The sequence below is a fragment of the Cebus imitator genome, unplaced genomic scaffold (assembly GCF_001604975.1).
Source record: "Cebus imitator isolate Cc_AM_T3 unplaced genomic scaffold, Cebus_imitator-1.0 Scaffold436, whole genome shotgun sequence".
In the NCBI taxonomy this organism is placed as follows: Eukaryota; Metazoa; Chordata; class Mammalia; order Primates; family Cebidae; genus Cebus; species Cebus imitator.
The window spans coordinates 1,187,195-1,207,371 of NW_016107751.1; the positions used below are offsets into that span (position 1 = coordinate 1,187,195).

The 20,177-nt window shown below is 39.7% G+C and overlaps 3 protein-coding genes across 3 annotated transcripts in view; 2 read left to right on the forward strand and 1 right to left on the reverse strand.

Annotated features, from left to right (window-relative positions):
- Positions 1–6,029, reverse strand: part of CHD1 (chromodomain helicase DNA binding protein 1) — a 73,447-nt gene extending 67,418 nt beyond the window's left edge. The window contains 2 exon segments of the mRNA XM_037732004.1: positions 3,702–3,903; positions 5,893–6,029. Coding sequence (XP_037587932.1) covers positions 3,702–3,754 — 53 coding nt within the window. The 5' untranslated portion in view covers positions 3,755–3,903; positions 5,893–6,029.
- LOC119468476 (basic proline-rich protein-like) lies at positions 5,147–8,107 on the forward strand. The gene is made up of 3 exons (XM_037732002.1): positions 5,147–5,199; positions 5,328–5,575; positions 5,620–8,107. Exons 1-3 carry the CDS (start codon positions 5,147–5,149, stop codon positions 6,345–6,347), a joined length of 1,029 nt encoding a protein of 342 aa, XP_037587930.1. The 3' UTR covers positions 6,348–8,107.
- Positions 6,436–8,107, forward strand: LOC119468477. Its single transcript, XM_037732003.1, has one exon. It carries the CDS (start codon positions 6,647–6,649, stop codon positions 6,971–6,973), a length of 327 nt encoding a protein of 108 aa, XP_037587931.1. The 5' UTR covers positions 6,436–6,646; the 3' UTR covers positions 6,974–8,107.
- Positions 8,108–20,177: the final 12,070 nt, after the last annotated feature.

Below are 20,177 nucleotides of genomic sequence, written 5' to 3' on the forward strand. Positions count from 1 at the left end.
GTTAACAGTTATAGAGAGCTCTCCAGGCAGAAAGAACACTTAAAATAGTTTTTTTTTCCAAAAGAAAGCTAACTGTACCAACCTCAAATGCCAAATGAAATCTGAATTCTATTCCATTTAATAAATTTTCAAAAAGGAAATTCTGAAGCAAAAATATATTTTAGAATTCTAGCCAATAAAAAGCCAAAATTTACTTTAAAAAACTACTTACAATGAATATCAGCTTTAAAAACATAGTATATTTCTCACCTAATTATATTAGGGGCCAGGTGAAGCGGCTCATGCCTGTATTCCCCAGTGCTTTGTGAGCCCGAGGCAGGCGGATCACCTGAGGTCAGGAGTTCAAGACCAGCCTGGCCAACATTATGAAACCCCATCTCTGCTAAAAATACAAGTTAGCTAGATGCAGTGGCACACGCTTGTAGTCCCAGCTATTCAGGAGGGCTAAGGCAGAAGGATTGCTTGAACCCGGGAGGCAGAGGTCGCAGTAAGCCAAGGTCATGCCACTGCACTCCAGCCTGGGCAACAGCTTAAGACTCTGGCTCAAAAAAAAGAGAAAAAAGTTACTCTATATTAATATTCACAGTTATCGAAAGTTTTGTTTATTTTTAAGAAAATCCCTCTACCTCTAAAGCTCACCTTCTCAGTCTTTTAACTAGGCACAATCTCCCTCCTTTGCCTTATGACCAAAGATTCTCGGGAAGGGAGTGGGAACTGGGTGTTAATGACAGCAGAGCAGGGCGCTAGTAAGAAAGAAAATGAAGGCAAAACAGAAGGTCTCTCGCCTGATAAACTCCAAAGCAGTTGTAAAAACTAGATAACTTGATAATCACACTTTTCAGAAGCAAACAAAACCTGTATGGTAGAATTAACAACTCAGCATAATTAAAGAAACATGCTTTGCAATTATTTGTGTACACATTGTAAGATTCCTTAAATTTGATTTCACAAGTTTTTCTACCTGTAGTATCAAATTGGACTTATTACTCCTCCTCACTTTAGATATGGCAGAAAAACAAAAAAAATATTGGAACATTCTAGCACATGATGTGTCTCCATATCCAACAAGAAGATTTACTCTCAAGACTCTTATTTCCTATTTTATGAGTAGTTTGGTTCCTGTGATTCCTTTAGATATCTCTACCTACTAACCATTTCATTGCAACTATGAATAAGACAATGTGAGGCCGGGTATGGTGGCTCACACCTGTAATCCAAGCACACTGGTAGGCCAAGTTGGGAGGACTGCTTGAGCCCATGAGTTCGAGACCAGCAAAGGCCATATGGTGAGATCTCGTCTCTACAAAAAATTTTAAAATTAGCTGAGTATGGTGGCGTGTACACCTGTCAGAAGGCTGAGGTGGGAGAATCATTTGAGCCCAGGAGGCGGAGGCAGAGGCTGCAGTGAGCCGAGACTGCATAGCTATACCCCAGCCTAGGCGAGAGTGAGGCCCTGTCTCAAAAAAAAAAAAAAAAAAAAAAAAGAAAAGAAAAGAAAAAGAAAATTGTGGGTGGACAATATGTCTCTTCCATTTACTTAACTATAGTCAGTAGTCAATATACCTACAGAGATTTGAATCAAAGCTGAGATTCAAAAGTCTTTTAATTAAACCTCAATGCTGGTGATTCTAGCAAAACTTTACTGTTTGAAAGTTTATGACGCACTTCGTAATTAAGATGAAGCTTCAATATCAGTTCAATCCTTAGAGTTTAGGCAATCATATGAGATCTAATTAATACAAAGATAGCATCAACTCGGGTTTATAGCTCCTAGACCAACACTTGTTAAATAAAGCTGCCTTCCATAATTGTTCCTTATTTTATTCTCTATGATGTTCTTGTTTGTCTAAACAGTACCTAGGAAAGCTGATAAACTAACATATACCTAGCAAGGTCAGAAAATTCCAAGTGTCAGGCTGGCACAGTGGCTCACATCTGTAATTCCAACACTTTGTGAGGCTGTGGCAGGTGGATCACTTGAGTTCAAGACCAGCCTAGCGAACAAGGCGAAACCCTTTCTCTACAAAAAAATAGAAAAATTCGCTGTGGGTGGTGGCCAGTGCCTGTAAAACCAGCTACTCCAGAGGTTAAGGTAGGAGAATCACTTGAACCTGGAAGGTGGAGGTTGCAGTGAGCCGAGATCACACCACTGCACTCCAGCCTGGGTGACAGAGCAAGACTGTCTTAATACAAAAAAATTAGCTGGGCGTGGTGGCGTATACCTGTAATCCCAGCTACTTGGGAGGCTGAGGCAGGGGAATTGCTTAAACCAGGGAGACAGAGGTTGCAGTGAGCTGAGACTGAAACATTGTACTCCAGCCTGAGCGACAGAGTGAGATTCTTGTCTCAAAAAAGAAAAAAAAAGAAAAAGAAAATTTCAAATTTCAGATTAAATATAAATGCCACTACTTAGTTTTCTATCCAGCATCTTTTCTTAATCTTCCTAATTGCCAAAAGTTTCCTGTTTCTTGTCCACTCCCATTTTTCCATCACTGTAAGTAATATTTTTGTTATATAGTATCCTGTTACACAAAACATGCTGCTTATAAGCAAATATATTCAGTCCTCATTCTATCAGAAAATATTTTAAGCACTTTACATGAAGCATCTCAATCCTCAATTTTTTAAAAAAATTTTATTTTTTATAAATTAGAGACAAGGTCTCATTATGTGGCCTAAGTTCGTCTCCAACTCCTGAGGTCAAGTGATCCTCTTGCCTCAGCGTCTCAAAGTGCTGCGATTACAAGCATGATCCACCAAGCTCAGCCATGAATTTTAAATAAGATAAACGATAGTATAATCCCCTCTGCGTGGGGAAAAAATCAGAACATCAGAGATTAAGTAATTTGCCCTAATTCACACAACTTATAAGAGGTAGAACTGTGATAAGTAAACAGTCTGACTCCAATGCCCACATTCCTAATTTCTGTATGTGATAAGTAACTACATGGATTGTAAATCAATATACAGATAACTCAAAATTTGGGAGCTACAGAATTTGAAGAATCTTCTTTGCAAACACTTGACCCAAGCAAGAACTCTTAACTCCTTCCCAGATAATTAAAACTCCAATCTGAAAATAAAACAGGGCCGCAGTAGTATTTCAACAAATGTCTGGCTCAGCACTGTCTAAAACTTTCTGCAGTAATAGAATGTTTTCTGTGGGCAGTCCAATATGGAAGCCACTAGCCACATGTGATTATTCAGCACCTGAAATGTATCTAGTATGACTAAGTGAATTTTGAATATTTTGTAAACGAAGTTTAAATAGCCACATGTGGCTAGTGGTTACCACACTCAACAGTACAGGCATAGAAGACAAAATGCCAGAAAAAGATGAGTGAAAAAATTATCATTGCCTTCAATTAGAAATTTCACTAACACTCAAAATAATCTAAATCGCTTTTTTTTTACATGCTTCAGCTTAAATTATTAGCTAAAATATAAACCTCCAAATTGATTTATATATACAAGAACTTTCTATATTTAAGACCTACCGTATATCTGAATTTAAAAAAATTAAATCTGTATTATGAAAAAAGCTTTGTATATTAGAATTCTTTTAGTATTGAATAGCTAAGAGGAAAACCTGAAAACTCTGCTACTGATGAGGAAAGCTAAACAATAATAATAAAAATAAAGAAAAAATAGTCAAGCTTTCAATTCTCTTCATAGAAAACAACTGATAATAAAGTGCTTACCTTGATTCTCCACTACTGTTTCTAACACTTTCTTCATCACTGTGTCCATTCATTGTAAATTATCAAGAAGTTTTAAAGTAAAATATAAATCTTCCCAGTTTAAAAGATGAAATATAAATACTAACTCCTCCTTGAATATAAAAATTCACAGATGAATTTTCTTCAACATTCACAGGTTTCCTGGGAATCTCCTTTGATTCACCTAAAGAAAACATATTAACAAATTAAGAAAACTTCCTGCAGAAAAAAGGTAAATATGCCCTGTTTAAAACGTACAAACCTACACAGGCCAATTAGATTGGAAGTGGTAGGCAAGAAGCGGGAGCCTTTTATTAAACACTTAAAATACCTAGGTATCTAGCAACTACACTCTGGATCTGACTACTAACTAGAATTTAGTATGCTACTGCTAATATACTTCGGACAGAAGAAATTAAAATATCTGTAGAGTGATAAGACTTTTAGAGACTAATTGCAACTGTCTAACACTGTGTATGTGTGTGTATATACATACAGACTACTAAAGCAAGGTGGTAACCCATACATACATCCCAAGAGTAGATAACGGAGTCTTATTAGATAACTTGGTCAAATAAAGTGAGGGAGGGAAAAGGTTACCCTTGATCAAGCCCTCATTCCTATCACCAAGAACTTCATATACCCGAGTGAGAAAGTTTTGAAAATGTTCCCGTGGGAGGAATAGGCAAATAAAAGGTATCACATCATCTCATCAAAAATGCCTGTCCAAACAAACATGTTGTTTCACAGGTAAACGGAGAGTGGGATAAAATTTTAAAAATACTTATCCAGTTTTTCACTTGCTTTTTATTCTGCGGAAAAAAAAAAGTAATAGAATATACACTATATCTGATTTCTTTAGTAAAAGATTTGGGGCGAGAATAATTACCCAAGGCACACCATTTCCATCTTTCAAGATTTCAGTACAACACTGGAGAATCACCTACAAGCCATCCACGAATAAACAAAGGAGATCTCTGGCAGGGGAGGGAGAGGAAGAAGCGGGGGAAGGAGACGTCAGATCCTTCCCCAGCCAGAAAGTACCGAGACAGCCAACTGAGAGCAGAGCTGTCCTCCGACCTCAGCAAAGAGAATTCACTCCTACGATTATTTCCATTCCACAAAAGAGGGAGGGAAACAGACTGTTACCAACTCAATCATAGCAAAGTCTGCATCTGGATCAGGATGTTAACTCTCTAGACTACAGTCCAGTAGACTCTGCAAGAACAGGTTATCTAAAAAGTAATCATTCTACTCAACACATTTATTCCTAATGTTAAATATTAACCTCAACCCTAGTCAAAGAACCTTACTGAACAATTAAGTCTTAAAAATCTAAGTATGCTAACAAGCTGCCTTTCCCGTTTCTTCGTTAAAAAAGTTCACTCCCCTTTTCGTTCCTTTTCACCTTCTTTTCGTCCCTCAAAATGGCTTTCTCTGAACATTTTAACTTCCTTTTCCCCCCATCTCCCTTACCCAAGTAAGTCCTGAGATCCTTCTCACAACCCCAGTTTCTGAAGCTCCAAGTGCACACAGTTCCTCATCCTCTCAAGCATCTCAACAATGACTACCCTTAAGTTATTAAACCTCTTCAATCCTGTCTTTTAGCAGTTGCTCTGCTCCTGATAAGTTTTTAAAGCGGTACTCTAAAGAGGTTTGGAAACCATCCTCCTCGCTCATCCATCCAAAGCGCTCCAATCAGCCTCCCTCGCGGACCTGCCCCCCTCTCCCAAGGCCTCCTTCCCGGTCCGGGAGTCCCTCTTCCCGCCTCAAACTTCCCGCAGACCCGCCCCGCGCCCTCCCAGGCTCGCTCGAGCCGCCGCCCCCTCCCCCTCCCCCTCCCCGCCGCTCCCCACGTGCTGGGAGCCCGGGTCGCCGCAGGACCGACGCACAGGATAAGTGCTCGCCATTTGCGGGTCTCCTCTCGCGGCCCGGTCCGCACTAAGCTCAAGAGGCCCTGGCAGGGCCGCCAGGCCAGGGCGAGGATGCGCTCTGCGGCTGCCGGCCTGTGCTCGCCGCTCACACGCCCCCTGCGCGCGGGGCCCGTACACCGCCACCGGCCCTCACAGAGCCGCCCGGCCTTCGCCCAGCCGCTGGGCCGCCGCCCGGGCACCGCGCCGCGCCCGCCCTCCACCCGGCCGGCTCACGTCCTCCCCGTCGCCCCTTTTCTTACCGGCGGGCTTGGCGGGGCGGAGGGAGCCGACTCGGGTTGACGGCCTCCCCCGCGCCCAGGGTCTCCGCCGCCGAGTCCTAGGGCTCCGGGCGTCTCGGGGTAAGCAAGAGTCCGTGCGAGGGAGGGGGAAGGGGAAAGACGCGGAGGGGAAGGGGAAGCCCCGGCCCGCGGCACCAACGCGCGATCCCCTGCGAAGTGGATCCAACAATCAATTCATTATTGAAGCACCAAGGGCGAGGGCAGCAAGACCTAGAAGTAACGAGTCGTCGCCGCCGCCGCTGTCGCGCGCGCGCTCCCGCTCCCGCCGCTTATCTGCCCCCGGCAGCCGCCATGACGCCGAGAGAGCGAGCGAGCGCAACCGTCTCCGTCGTAGCCGCCGCCGCCGCCGCCACCGAGGTCGCCGTCGCCTCCGCCTCCCGCGCGACGTAAGCGCCTGTGCTCACTCCCCTTCCTGACCGAGCGCGAGAAGGGTGAGCGGGAGCGCGCGCGCACGCCAAACCCTGTCTGCTCGCGCGCGGGCGGCGGGAGGGACTACGTTGAGGAGTCGTGGGCGTAGGAAAAAAGCGATTGGTGCTGGGGCGGGCAAAGGGCGAGTGCGCGCACGCGCACGAATGGGAGTGCGCACGCAGGCTGCGCGGAGGGCGCCGGACTCTGGCCGCTGCTGTAGTGCGCTGATCCTCGTTTGGGTACCCGCCCTTAGTGGCCCGGCGTTGAATTCCGGGAAGTGGGAGCTGCAGACTCGCTCCGTGCGGGTATGGGCGCTAATGTGACTCGGGATGGTTGCGCAAGGACGTCGCGGCGGAGACTGACAAGGAACCGGGGAGGAACGGGGGAGGGGAGAGACAGCGATGGGACTCGGGAAGCCGCGGAAGGGCAGCGCCGAATAAGCCTAAAGGGCCCGGTCGCGCGAAGGGTCGGTAGCACAGGCCTCGGCTGCGTGGATTCGCCAGGTCGCAGGGCCCGGGCGGGGGCTGCTGCGTCACACCGGGCAACCTGGGAACGCCGAGTGTTGGCAACCGCGGTGGCCCCTCGCCGCCTCTTACGCCTGGGCGATCTGCGACTGACGCTCCCTCGAAGCTGATGTCTCGCACGGGCGGGGCGCCTGAGGAGGAGAGAAAATAGGGACCCGGTTGTTGACAGCCTGCTAGACTGCTTCATTCGTGTGTGGGTAGCCTGGTTTAGAAACGTACCACCCTTCCTTTCTAGGTTCCTCCCCAGAGGGCGGGGTGAAGGGTGCGGCGCCGAATCGCACCAAAAAACGCTACTCGAGGGATGTTAGTAACTGTTTCAGCTTAACTAAGTGCGTTTTAGTTGACAGTTTCTATCGTAACTGTAATTGTGGGCCTTAAATACCTTCAATGTGTTGGATAGTAGTGTACTCGCTTTACCCGGTTTTTTGAAAACATTGTTTTTTAAATCAGAATTGTTTCACTTCGTTTTTTTCAGTCTGCAGATCGACTTGACTCGCTCGAGGTTAATGATTTTTGTTTTTTTCTATTTATAGAGGCGGGGTTTTGCCATGTTACTGGGTTGGTCTCGAACTCCTGAGCTCAAGCGATCCACCTGCCTCTGTCTGCCAAAGTGCTGGAATTACAGGCGTGAGCCACAGCTCCCAGCGACGGAGGTTAATAATTTTTAAAAGCTTCTAATTCCATTGTTAAGCTATTGGATTTGGTGTGAAGGCCCACTTTCCAACTCAAATGAGTTTGATTGCAGTAAGTGCATTCCCCAAATAATTATTTTTCCTTTGTGGGAAATATTCCACAGTTTTAGGCTACCAGCTGTTTAAACAGTTTGGTTCAAAGCCTTCAGAGAAATCTCAAAACATAACTCCACATATATATTTATTACATATTGAAGGGTATATTCACCTGGAGGAGTAGGTGAAAGCAAACAGATGCCCATGGCCTTTTTGAAAACGTTATCTATGAACAATAATTGAATAGCAAAACTAAATGGAACACTACCATCATTTGCAATAATAGATAGCTTTAATTCTGAGTTGTGAGGAATAATCAGATCATAAAATCCTCCTTCCTCAAGTCCCTAAAGTTATGAACTAAGTGCTAATTTTTCATGTTAAGCTTTATGTAAATATTCTTAATGATAGGAACTTTCTGTGCCTCTAATTTCTCCAGAGAAACTAACCATTAACATATAAAGACTGTTATAATCAGTATAGTTCACTTAATAAAGTCCTCAGTTACAACTCTGACATTTTATCATTGTCTTATGAAAAGAATTACTGTATATACAATCTATTTTTACGTTTTCTGAAAGCACGAGACTGGTTTTTTGTTTTTTTTTTACTACTAATTGTGCCATCAAACATGCTATTCGAAAAAATGTCTTGCCTAATTTGTAATAAAATGTTGATCCTTGGAGATTTAGATTTGGAGTAAAATCGTACTTTATTGCTTCACAGAAGTACATACTAGGTGGAAAATTGCAACAGTCTTGGCAATTCATTTTTTTAAAAAGCATGTAGATAATCCAAAGGTACTTTGATAATTTTGTTATCAACGTAGTTACATTTGCAGTTTCACTTTATTTGAATAAACTGGTTTTATCTCTACTTACTGATACTAAAACAATAGCCAAACAGTTGATAATCTCAATACAGGACTAATGAAAAATTCCACATAATTAACATTAACCAGGAGGCTTTTGTTACTATTTAAGTTCCTCTTTCTAAAATTTCTTATTCTTCAGAAAGATTATTACTTTTACAGAACCTAAGATAGCATTTTGTGGGTCCTTAATTCTGATATGCTTTACTAGGCCAAGTACTAGATGGGTATCCTTAGGTGGGGATAGACTGGGAACCACATATCCAGAATTGTGAAATATATAACATGCACAGGATAACTTGCTCCTCTGTCAGTGTTTTGGATGCCAGGGTTACAATTTTAATTGCATAATTATGTTTTTGTTGCCTGGAGGATTTGCATATGAGAAGCCACAAAAACAATCAGGACAGTATTAAAATACCCTAGAATCTCAACCTGTGACAGTATCACCCAAGTCCTTGCCAGACTAGAGGAAGTCTTTCCAATATGATTCTTAAATTTACAAAGTCCTCTGAATACAATCCATGAAATCCTAAGTCATCTTCTAGTGAAGATTTATTGTACATTTTCTGTTTTCCTAATAAGAAATTAGAGGAGCTTTGGTTCCCAATGTTGAACAAGAGATAGGTAGGACTCAGTCACCTGGAAAGTTCTGTTGTAACTACATGTGCCTGACACTCCTATTCTTCCTCTCTTCTGCTATGCAGAATTTCTAGGTTCTAGGTAGTATTTGGGAGGTTTCCCAGATTATTCTGATATCCACCAGCAGCTCATCTGCCTTGTAACTCATCCACCTTGTTTATGGCCACTGTATTTGGGGATTTTGACTGGTAAATTCTTGAATCACTGAAAGCTAAATTTCAAACAAAATTCTTAAAGATGATACTATGAAGCAAGCACGTATAAAATCTAATAGGCATTGAAGAAGGTACAAAGATTCCATCCTCTACTGAAAAAATTAGGTGTGCACACAGAGTAAGAAAAAAGTTTAAGTAGCCAACCTCAAAAATACTGAATTGGTGCATTGATGTTCTCACTCCTTGCCTTGCCCAGATTGTTTAATTAATTTATTTATGTTTATTTATTTAATAACCTTTGCCTCCCTGATTCAAGTGATTCTCGTGCCTCAGCCTTCCAAGTAGCTGGGACTATAGGCACAAGTCAGCACACCTGGCTAATTTTTTGTATTTTTAGTAGAGATGGGATTTCACCACGTTGGCCAGGCTCATATCGAGCTCCTGACCTTTCATGATCTGCCCTCCTTAGCCTCCCAAAGAGCTGGGATTACTGGAGTGAGCCACCTTGCTCACTCTCACTCAGATTCTTTATTCACTGCTGTCCAAATATTGTTGGTCCTCTGTAACTTTCAGTACAGAGATTCAACTGTAAGGGACTTGAGCATCTTCAGGTTTTGGTAAATGGGGATCCTGAAACTAATTCCCTGCAAATACTGAGGGACAAACTCTACCACCCATTTTTTGCAGAAGTTTTGTATTCATCGTTTCTTTTTCAGTCCCACTACCAGGCTTAGTTTAGGCCTCTGTTTTCTCTACATCTTTCCCGTCAGCTTACCCTTTAGGTTTCCTTCAAACTTGAAATCTAATTAAATCACTCCCCTGCTTATATACCACATATATTTATAAACTAAACTTGCATGGATGTAAACATATATGTACATATCATATACTCCTAATATTTTAGTTACTTAGTGTTTTCACAGACTGATCTCAGTATTGCCTCCCATCATTCCTAACAGACACTTGACACTCTAGACACTTCTTCAGGTCACTGGAAAGCTATCTCATTGTAAATGGATATAGCCCATTTATCTTATGGGTCAATCTTCTGTAGGTTCATTTAAGTAAATGCTCAAGAACTGTTGAGTACCCTGACACAATTGTGCTGACAACTTATGAGAATTGTCAGACAACTCTCTGACCTCCCTTTTAGGACATGGAATTGAGTGTTCTGTAAGTGCAGCATACCATTGTATCATAATATAGCATTTGTTTCCATGCTACATTATGAGATCCTTAAGCAAAGAGACTGTGTGCTTTGTATTGACATTCATTCAATAAAAATGTAAGATGGTATTACCAGACATTCTGTTAGGAGTAGGGAGGGATCATAACACAGCAAAAACTAACACTTGCAAAGTTAAAGTCTAGTTCAGAAAACAGCTACACTATAAAATCACAGCTTAGAAAAGTCGTATGAAGAGACATACAGTGCTATGAGAATCCATAATAAAGAACCCTAGTCAGGAAAATCTCAAGGAAGTGACATGATCTAGAGCTGAAGAATTAATATGAATTAGGTAGGCAAAAAAGGGAAATAAGAGTTGCTTTCTGGGTAAAAGAAACAACATGGGCAAAAATTCTAGGTCAAAGAGATCATGCCAATGTACTTGCCAATTTGCCAAGCACAGGCCATATTTACTTTCAGAAGTGTTCAGGTTTGGATAGTAAATTTAATGGCCACCCTATCTATAAGGGATTCTAAGAAGCATGATACTGCTGGAGCAAAAAGCAGCTGAACAAGGTGAGGCTACATAGGCCATTCAGGGCCCAAACGCTAAGTAAAGTATGTTTTTCAAGACAATGAGGAAACTACTGAAGGACTTGTAACTGTGTGGTAGCTTGACAGGATGGGCAAATTGAAAGTTTTACTTTAGGCACAAATCCCAAAGAAGGATTAGATGTGGGTTGAAGTAGACACAGTATTCCTAATCGAGTCAGGAGTCTTTGGCAAATAAGAGGTTAGAAATGACATGATAGATTAGGGTAATGTAACTGGGAGTGGAGAGAATTAGAATTGGGAAGGATGACAAAACTTGATGGGATTGGATTCAGGCAGGGTTAGGAGGAGGGATGTTGGACATTTGTAACTGAATGACATTCACTTATATAGTAATGTATTTGGAGATGTATAGGTGGGGAGATCATTATGTTTGGTTTAAGACTTAAGAATTTCTGATGCCTTTGAATTGCCAAAGAGGTTTCTGGATCGAACATGGAGCTAACTGAGGTCTAAACTGAAAATTAAAACTGTTAGGTGTGTAGGGAAAAATTAAAGTCTTGAGTATTCATGAAATAGACTTAGAAGACAGCCTAAGTGTGTGCAGTGAAGAATTCCAGTTTATTTTTGACTAGGTAGAACAAGATGAACTGAACAAGGAGGAGTTACAGATACCAGAAGGGTGTTGTGCTGTTGAAGATGAGTAAGTGCTTCATGGAAAGAGTGAATGTTGAATAATGTCCAGTTGCTATGTAAGAATTAGGTAGAAGTATTAACACATATTAATCATCTAAAAAACAAATACATTAATATCTTAAAAGTCTGATTTGGGAGAATTTGTTTTTCATTGCTTTTTTCGAACAGGAACTGAACAGTACCACCGTTTACAGTTAGGTGGTCACTTAACTGGTGTGATTTGAGACTGAGAACCTCCTATTCCACAAATCCGTGCTTTATCCTCTACTAATGCTTGAAAGGTCATTGATGGAAATCTATTTTAAAGCATATATTCCTGGGAAGAGTAATACGTTTAGAAGGTACGTAATTCTCAGCCATGCCAACATTTAGAATTACCTGAGGGTTTATACACAAAAAAATGCTCAAGCCCCATCAAGAGATTCTTTTCCATGGTTCTGAGGTGGGGCCTTGACATACGCATTTTTTAAGAGCTCCCCTAGGTGATTCTAATGTGCCATTATTGAAAAGTCATTGACAGCATCCTATTAACAGTATTGATTCATGTAACATTTTATTTAGATGAAATGTGGAGAGGACAGGACACTTATTTATAAAACAGTGGTTCCTAATGGCCATTAAGTAAGGAAGATTTCGTCCTAAAGAGAACATTTGCCAAAATCTGGAAACATTTTTGTGGTTGTCCCAGTGGGTGGATTTTCTGACATTGGTGCTATTCATATGTAGTAGTTAGAGGACAGGGATACAGCTAAAAATCCTACATGGTACTGCACATTCCTCTGTCCCCCAGAACAAAGAATTACCTGGCTCAAAATGACAAGAGTGCCCTTGTTGGAAAAAACTTGCTGTAAGCGATGGCAAGCTAGTTAGTATTTTCCAGTGAAATCTGACACGGATTGGAGTTGTGATTTGCTAAGACTGCTAATGAATGAGGATCTACTCCCTACCTAACAGCTTAGCCAAAACTCACCCTTTCTTATAACCAATAGCGAAGGAGCCTCAAATAAAATATATTTTACAGAACAAATAAATGTGACTAGCATAATAGACTGATTGCAATGTTATTTTTATTGTTAAAAACAATTTACAGGCCGGGTGCGGTGGCTCACACCTGTAATCCCAGCACTTTGGGAGGCCGAGGTGGATGGATCATGAGGTCAAGAGATTGAGACCATCTGGCCAACATGGTGAAACCCTGTCTCTACTAAAAATACAAAATATTAGCCAGGCGTGGTGGCACATACCTGTAATCCCAGCTACTTGGGAGGCTGAGACAGGAGAATCACTTGAACCCAGGAGGCAGAGGTTGCGGTGAGTCGAGAATGCGCCATTGCACTCCAGCCTGGGCAACAAGAGTGAAACTCCATCTCAAAAAACAAACAAACAAACAAAACCACACAATTTATAATGTAACAAACTCTTATTGCTGGTAGGGATGCAAATTGGTTACAACCACTTTGGAAAATTGATGGGCAGTATTCATTATAATTGAACTTATGCCTACCCTGTAATTCAGCACTTTCACTCCTGAGTGTATACTTAAGAGAAATGAATATATGTGCCTACTAAAAGTTTTATGTAACAATGTTCATAGCAGTTTGATTCATTATAGCCCCAAACTGGAATAAAGTGAAGTATATTCATAAAATTGAATATTATCTGGTAATAAGAAAATGCTACACACAGTAACATAGATAAATCTCACAGGCATAGCATTGGGTGAAATAAACACAAAAATTCATATTATATAATTCAATTTATATGAAATTCAGAAACAAGTGAAACTAACTGATGACAGAAGTCAGGATGGTATTGACCTTTCTGATGTTGGTATTGACTTAGAAGGGGCACAGTGAGTCCTCTGAAGTGATGGAAATGTACACCTTGATCTGGATGGTTGTTACACTGGTGTATGTGTATGAGAAAGTTCATCAAGCTGCACATTGAAATTTTGTGAACTTTATGTATGTTATACTGAAATTTTGTGAACTTTATATATGTTATACCTCAGGTTTTTTTAATTATTAATAAGAAAAACAGCAAAGCCAATTATTAACTACTTGAAGTCTTCTGTCTCAAGCTTGGTTAAATACAGGGTCAGCTACCTAATCTCAATAAATATAAGTAACTCTAACGAATTATTTAGTAAAAAGCATATTGGATTTGGAATCGGACCTTGTTTATTTGTTTAAAACTAGTCAAGAGCAGTAGTGAGAATCTGGGAGAAAGAGTAGAACAACGAGTTCAATCTAGACCTGGCTGAACATCCAATTGAGATAACTCACTACCTTTGGACCAGCTTCAGACCTAGTTTTATATCACAGCTTTATCTCTCATTAGCTGTATAACATTGAGTAGGTTGGTCACTTGGGGACTTTTTGTGACTATAAAAGAGCAGAAGATCACTGAGCTGAGAGAAGTATAAAAAACATTTTAAAAATTTTAGTCTTGATTCGTGATCCCTCACAACTGAGAAACATCCACACACATTCAGAAATAGGCCTCAGCAGCTATGAATGTATTAGGTGACCTAACACCTCTGGCTTTAGCTAAGTGAACAACAGAACCCGATCTGAATGAATCAGATTGTTCTGAGAATTTAAAATTAGGATTGAGAAAAGCGTGTCAGACTGCTCATCACTTGAACTAGGAAAATATAAGCTTAAGCCAAGGCTGCCTTGTTTGTTAGTAAGCAGCATGTGGAGAATCTGACAGCTGTGATGCAGAACAAGAGTAACGTCAGATTACTTACCATGTCACCCAGTGTTCTAAGTGCTATAAGTCTATGAAGTTGGGTACAGGTTTAGTGTTCCTTATCCAAAAAGATTGGGACCAGAAGTATTTAGGATTTGGGATTTCGGAATATTTGCATATATATAATTAGATATATTGGGGGTGGGTACTCAAGTCTAAATATGAAATTCTTTTACATTTTATATACATCTTATACACAGCCTGAAGGCAATTTTATACAATGTTTTCATAATTTTGTGCATGAAATATGAGGTCAGTTGTGGAATTTTCCATCTGTGATGTCATGTGGGTGCTGAAAAAGTTTCATGAAGCAGGAAGATTGCTTGAATCCAAGAGTTCAAGACCTGCTGGGGCAACTTAGTGAAACCCAAGCTGTATTTAAAAAATAATAGTAAGTTTCAGATTTTGGAGCATTTCAGATTTTTTAATTAAGAGTAATCAGCCTGTACTATTATCCTTGCCTTACAGATAAGGAAACTAAGAAGCTTGCTTAAGTTAAATGCTAAACATAAGTAAAACCCAGGCAGTTTGACTCCAGAGTCTGCTTTCATGAAGCAGTACTGACATGTCAGACATAAATACAGTAGCTGCCTCGGTTCCTGATTTTAGTGGCTTGCAAAGATAGGTCTGCTCCCTATCTTTGAATTATTTATGATAATTTATCTTATAATAAAATTTTGTGTCTTTGCTTAATCTGGCTTGAGTGGATTTCAGCCAGTTGCAACTGAAAGAGCCCTACCTTAGTTTGACCATGAGTGAGGTTGCAAATAACAAACCTCAGAGAAACTAAAACTGGCTGATTCAAGGTGAGATAGATAGGGTATGCCTTAAATGTGGAGTTTCCACCGTAAGATGGAAACTTAGTTTGTGTTATGCAGCAGTGAATCTTTTATCCAGACTTTTTCCATAGTGTTTTAGAACTCAGACTGTATAGTCATTGAGTAGTGTATTAGAGAATTTGGTAGCCAAATATTTTTAAATACCAAGTATATTGGTTACTGTATATGAGTTTTGAAAAGTACATTGGAAAAGAAAGACATTTTAAGCAAGTTTTCCAGAAGAAAGCAGATTGAAGCAAACTGCAGATTTGACAATTACTGAAAGACATTTCTGCCTGTGGCCTATGGTCTGAGAATGTAAGACCAGATCAGATTATTTGAGAAGCATGTTTAATTGCAGCATTTTTTTTTTTTGCCACATATTTTCTAATACCAGAGTTTTTATACTGAATACCAGAAAGTGAAATCTTAGTATTAGGAATAAGACTCTCAAGGAGGTGCAAGTGATAGTAAGGAACTCTAATTCCTCTGCTCCCCCCAACAAAATATATTCTACCACCTATCCCTTTTCATGCCTCAGAAATATGATGATGCTTCACACCATCTATCAATAGCAACTAGGATTAGAATGCACTATGTGTATAGGGATATGAATAAAGGGCAAGCTGGCATGCCTACTTATTCTCTTGTTTGCTTGTGAGGCCAAAACAGAGAACAATGTCGATGGACAGAGTCCCAGCTGTTGCTAAGAAACAGAGGTTCAGAAGAATTGACAACTTAAGGAGAAAGCTGACCCACTAAGGTCTTCAGCATTAACCAAATACAAAAGGAATCTCCCTAAAAGAAAATTGGCAGGCAATCCTTCACAGTAGAGCACTTGTATGCCACAAAACCCCAAAGTCTGCAGTAGACCCCGACCACGGACTATCTCAACCCGTCAGGCACCTCCCATTCTTCAAGTCAAAGGAATCTGCACCTGCAAGAAGTGAGTACCCTTGCCCCAAATGAGGAATCTCAATGTCTCTCACTAGGAAGTGTACCCGAAGAACACTATAAACGGGAATCCAAATTGGGTGTAGCCAGATTTTCTCATAACTGGTTAGCAAGTGGGTCAATTAAGATATGTCTTGTAAGATCACAAGGGCCTATTATGTCCTACTCCTGCTGGATACATAGATGCTCTAATTGAGCTAGTTAAATTTAAATCGAGTCCACAGATTGCAGTATAAATTCAAATATTTCTTGAAAGTTCTCTCCCTGTCCTTAGGCTAAGTACTAGGAAAACAGTGTTAAGGTCAGAGTTTTTCTCACTTGGAGTTGACATTCTAGTTTGAAAGTGGAGTAGGAGAAAGACAGATGAATAAGTAAGTAACAGGATTACAAATGGAAGCTGGGTCCAGTGGTACATGCCTGTAGTCCTAGCTACTTGAGAGGCTGAGTTGGGGAGGATTGCTTGAGCCCATGAGCTTTCAAGCTTTAGTGAAGACCCACCTAGGCATCATAGTAAGAAAGAAAAAGATATTGGAATGGTTTCTGTAAAGTAAAGATAGGGTACTGTGAGAAAGAGTAAAGAGACACTTAAATGGCAAGAGCAGTTGGGATGGTCAGAGACAGCTTCTTTGAGCTGTATCTGGAAGGATGAGTTGGAGCTGATTGTAGGAAAAACCGTGGGAAGAGTAGGAAGGAAAGCATATGCAAAGACCTTAAGGTAGGAAAGGGTTTGTGACGTGGAAAGGACTCGAGGAGGCAGATACTGCTGGAGAAAAGTGAGTAAGAAATAGAGTTGATAATAGAGTGAGCACTCATCTAACAATTACTTTTTAAATTTCATTTTTACTAATTTTGTATCAACATTAATTTGAGGAATTAAAAAATACTCATTTGGCTAGAAACTTCTCTCTTCATTTTTTAAGTTCTCCATACATCTTAATTTTTTAACTACCTCAAATTAGAAGTAGAGACTTGGTGTAACAGTTGTAGGGCAATTTTATGGTTTCTTAACATTTGATATTATGAATCATGTTTCCATTTTTTCCTCTGACTAGTTAATATTTTAATTAGAGGAATGTAAGTAAAAACTGTGCAAAACTGTTTCATATACTGCCATTAACAAAACTTCTAGAGGAGATAGTATATGAGCTTACATAACTCATCAAAAATAATTAGTGAAGACAGACATATTTGGTAGGAAGGGAAAAGAAATACAATTAGCTCTCCATGTTGTTTTCCTATGGGTTTTCACAGTTAAATCAACATGTAGTTTTAAATGACAATACATTAATAAAATAAGATAATTAGACATTTTGAAAAGGGTTCAAACTTAAAAAAAAAAAAAACCTATCTGTATAGCCCTATAAGTACAGTCCAATAGAACTGCTGCAAGGAAGAGAATGGTAGTTGACTTCTGCCTGTTTTTCATACTTTCATTTCTACTCTGTCTCTTCCCCGCCTGCCACTCTCATATAGAAACCAGAGAGGAATCCATACAAATGTAAAACAAATCATATTCCTTCAAACTTTTTCAGAAAAATTCAACCTCCTTCCCATTGAGTCTTATAAGAGTATGCATGATCTCACTTCAGTCTAACTCTCCAAAACCCTATTCCCTATCATTCTCCCCCCTACTCATTATGTTCCAGCCAATTGGCTTGCTTTTTGTCCTCAAGCCTGCCAAATTCTTCTCCACTTCCAGGCTTTTGCTCTGGTCATTTCTGTTCCTGGAATGCTTCCTTGGCTTTTCACACATAGAGCCATTTGTCATCCTTTAGGTCTGAGGCCAGATGTCACTTCCTTAAAGAGGCTTCCAAAACATTTTCCTAAGAGGGCTTCTATTACTTTTTCTAATTACCCTGTATTTCCTTTGTAGGAATTATCATGATTTTCAATTACTTTATTTTACCTGTCTGTCTTGTCTCTTGTCGTTTCCCTTACTAATACATAAGTTCCCTGATAAACGAATATGATGAAACATTAGGAAAACTTAAGGATGTATTAAAAGTAAATTTTGTAGGATTTTTAAAAAGAAGCAATTACAAATTACCAGTGAAGCATAACAATTATACAGAAAGGAAACAAAATCATCATAGCCTATTACCATCTATTGTCAACATGAAGTAAATATTGTTACTGATTTTAACAAACATGGTGATATACAGTAGTTCTATTGGAGTGGTAGGGGTGGAGATAGCATGTGAGTGCTAAATGACCATAGTGGAAATTGGCATTGTTAATCCAACCTCCATTCTGTCTATCTCCCTTAGGATAGTGGCCACATGGTCCAGCTTTAGAGTTCACCCTGATTAACTTAAATTGATTCATGTAATCCCATCCTGTTTGCCACTCTACTACATTTATGGATGGGCAGGTCAAAGCCAATAAATTCATGGCTTTTCCTAGACCATAGGACATAGTTAAGGAATGGGCATATAACGCAATTTGGAATAAAGAGTTATGAGAGGTTTGTTTAGAAATTCAGAGAGAGGGCTTTATTTATTTAATGAGCCTCTTCTTTCCCTCTGGGTATTGGGTGTGTTGTTGTGAAACCAGGAACTGTTACATCTCTTTTGCTCCCACAAGAGATGCAATCAGTCTGGAGATGAAGACATCACACAGAAGGGAAGAGAACCGAGGGAACCACAGAGAAACGGAGTTAGAGTTGCTGGATGAAGCTGACTCTGAGGCTTCTCATAAACTCTGTACGTCCAGTTGTGAAAATAAATGCAGTTCTCTCTCATTTCTTCTTTTTTTTTGTAAATTTTTCAAATTTTTATTTATTTAGAAACAGGAGTCTTCCTGTGTTGCCCAGGCTGTTTTTGAACACCTGGGCTCTACTGATCCTTCCCTCCTGAGTAGCTGGGACTACAGGCATATGCCACTGTGCTGAACTACAATGCTCATTTCTTAAACTAGGTGGGATTGTTATTACTAGAAGTTGAGGCATCCTAACAGATAAAATCCTACTAAAAAGAAGTCAAGAGATAATGTCTAAAATGTATAAACGAAGAAGTAGCTAGTAATATATATTATTTAGAAAAATAGAATTTTCTACCTGAATAAACAGCTTTCAGTAGCTAAAAAAAGTTTCTGGAAAATAGAAAGCAGAGATGGGGAGTAATCTCCCCAAAGCCTAACAGCTGATACCTATTTGACTCCACTGTGTGTTTTTCTCCTCAAATTGAAGCTCCTTTCTCTCTCAATGAGAGAGGTNGAGGCACAGGCTATTTTTTTTTTAATTGTGAGCTTTTCAACACTTTGATTTGTTAATTGCATATTTTAATTATTAACTTTTTTAACCTGATGATGCTTAGACTTTTAAATTAAGCCCATTTTTAAAACTGTATCTTAAATTGCTATTTTAATATAAGCAATTTAAAAATAAAAAGATTTGGTATTCCAGATATAGAGAATGGTTAATAGAGGAATAGGGTACCTGAAGTAGACCTAGAAGGAAAGTCAGGATCTTAAAGGATAAGAAGTTTGAAGGTTTTGGGTTTTTTTTTTTTTTAAGTGACTAATGGATAATATTTTTAATGTTTGTACTGTGCTAAAAAAAAAAAAAAGTATTGAAAAATAACAAAAACACTGAATGCTTATCTGTTAAGATAGATTTCCTAAAACAAATTGGACATTTTATACATAATATGATTTATCAAAGCCCATTTTGGAAAGAGATCAGTTTTTCTTTTTCTTAGGTTGATATTGGCAGTATGTTTTCCCAAAGTAATGTTATAGTCCTGTATTCCACTTGTAAAGTAACAACTGGTTCTATGTGTAGCAAATTTACTACTTCCCAGTAGATTTTCACAGTGTTCTCATATTCACTGCATAAAATTCCAGATAGATGTTTGATACTTAACTTCTCTTATTTCTCTTACTACAAATCCTCTTTGCATCTTATCTCACCCAAAATTCAGATGGCACCTGACATGTATTTTAGTGGAATGTTTCAATATCTTTACAACCACTTAAT

Coding starts and splice junctions, on each gene's coding strand:
- LOC119468477 (XM_037732003.1), top strand. CDS start 6,647: ATGGGCGCTAATGTGACTCGGGATGGTTGCGCAAGGACGTCGCGGCGG.
- LOC119468476 (XM_037732002.1), top strand. CDS start 5,147: ATGGCTTTCTCTGAACATTTTAACTTCCTTTTCCCCCCATCTCCCTTA. Junction 5,200..5,327: donor CCCCCATCTCCCTTACCCAA/GTAAGTCCTGAG, acceptor CCTGTCTTTTAG/CAGTTGCTCTGCTCCTGATA. Junction 5,576..5,619: donor CCCTCCCCGCCGCTCCCCAC/GTGCTGGGAGCC, acceptor GCACAGGATAAG/TGCTCGCCATTTGCGGGTCT.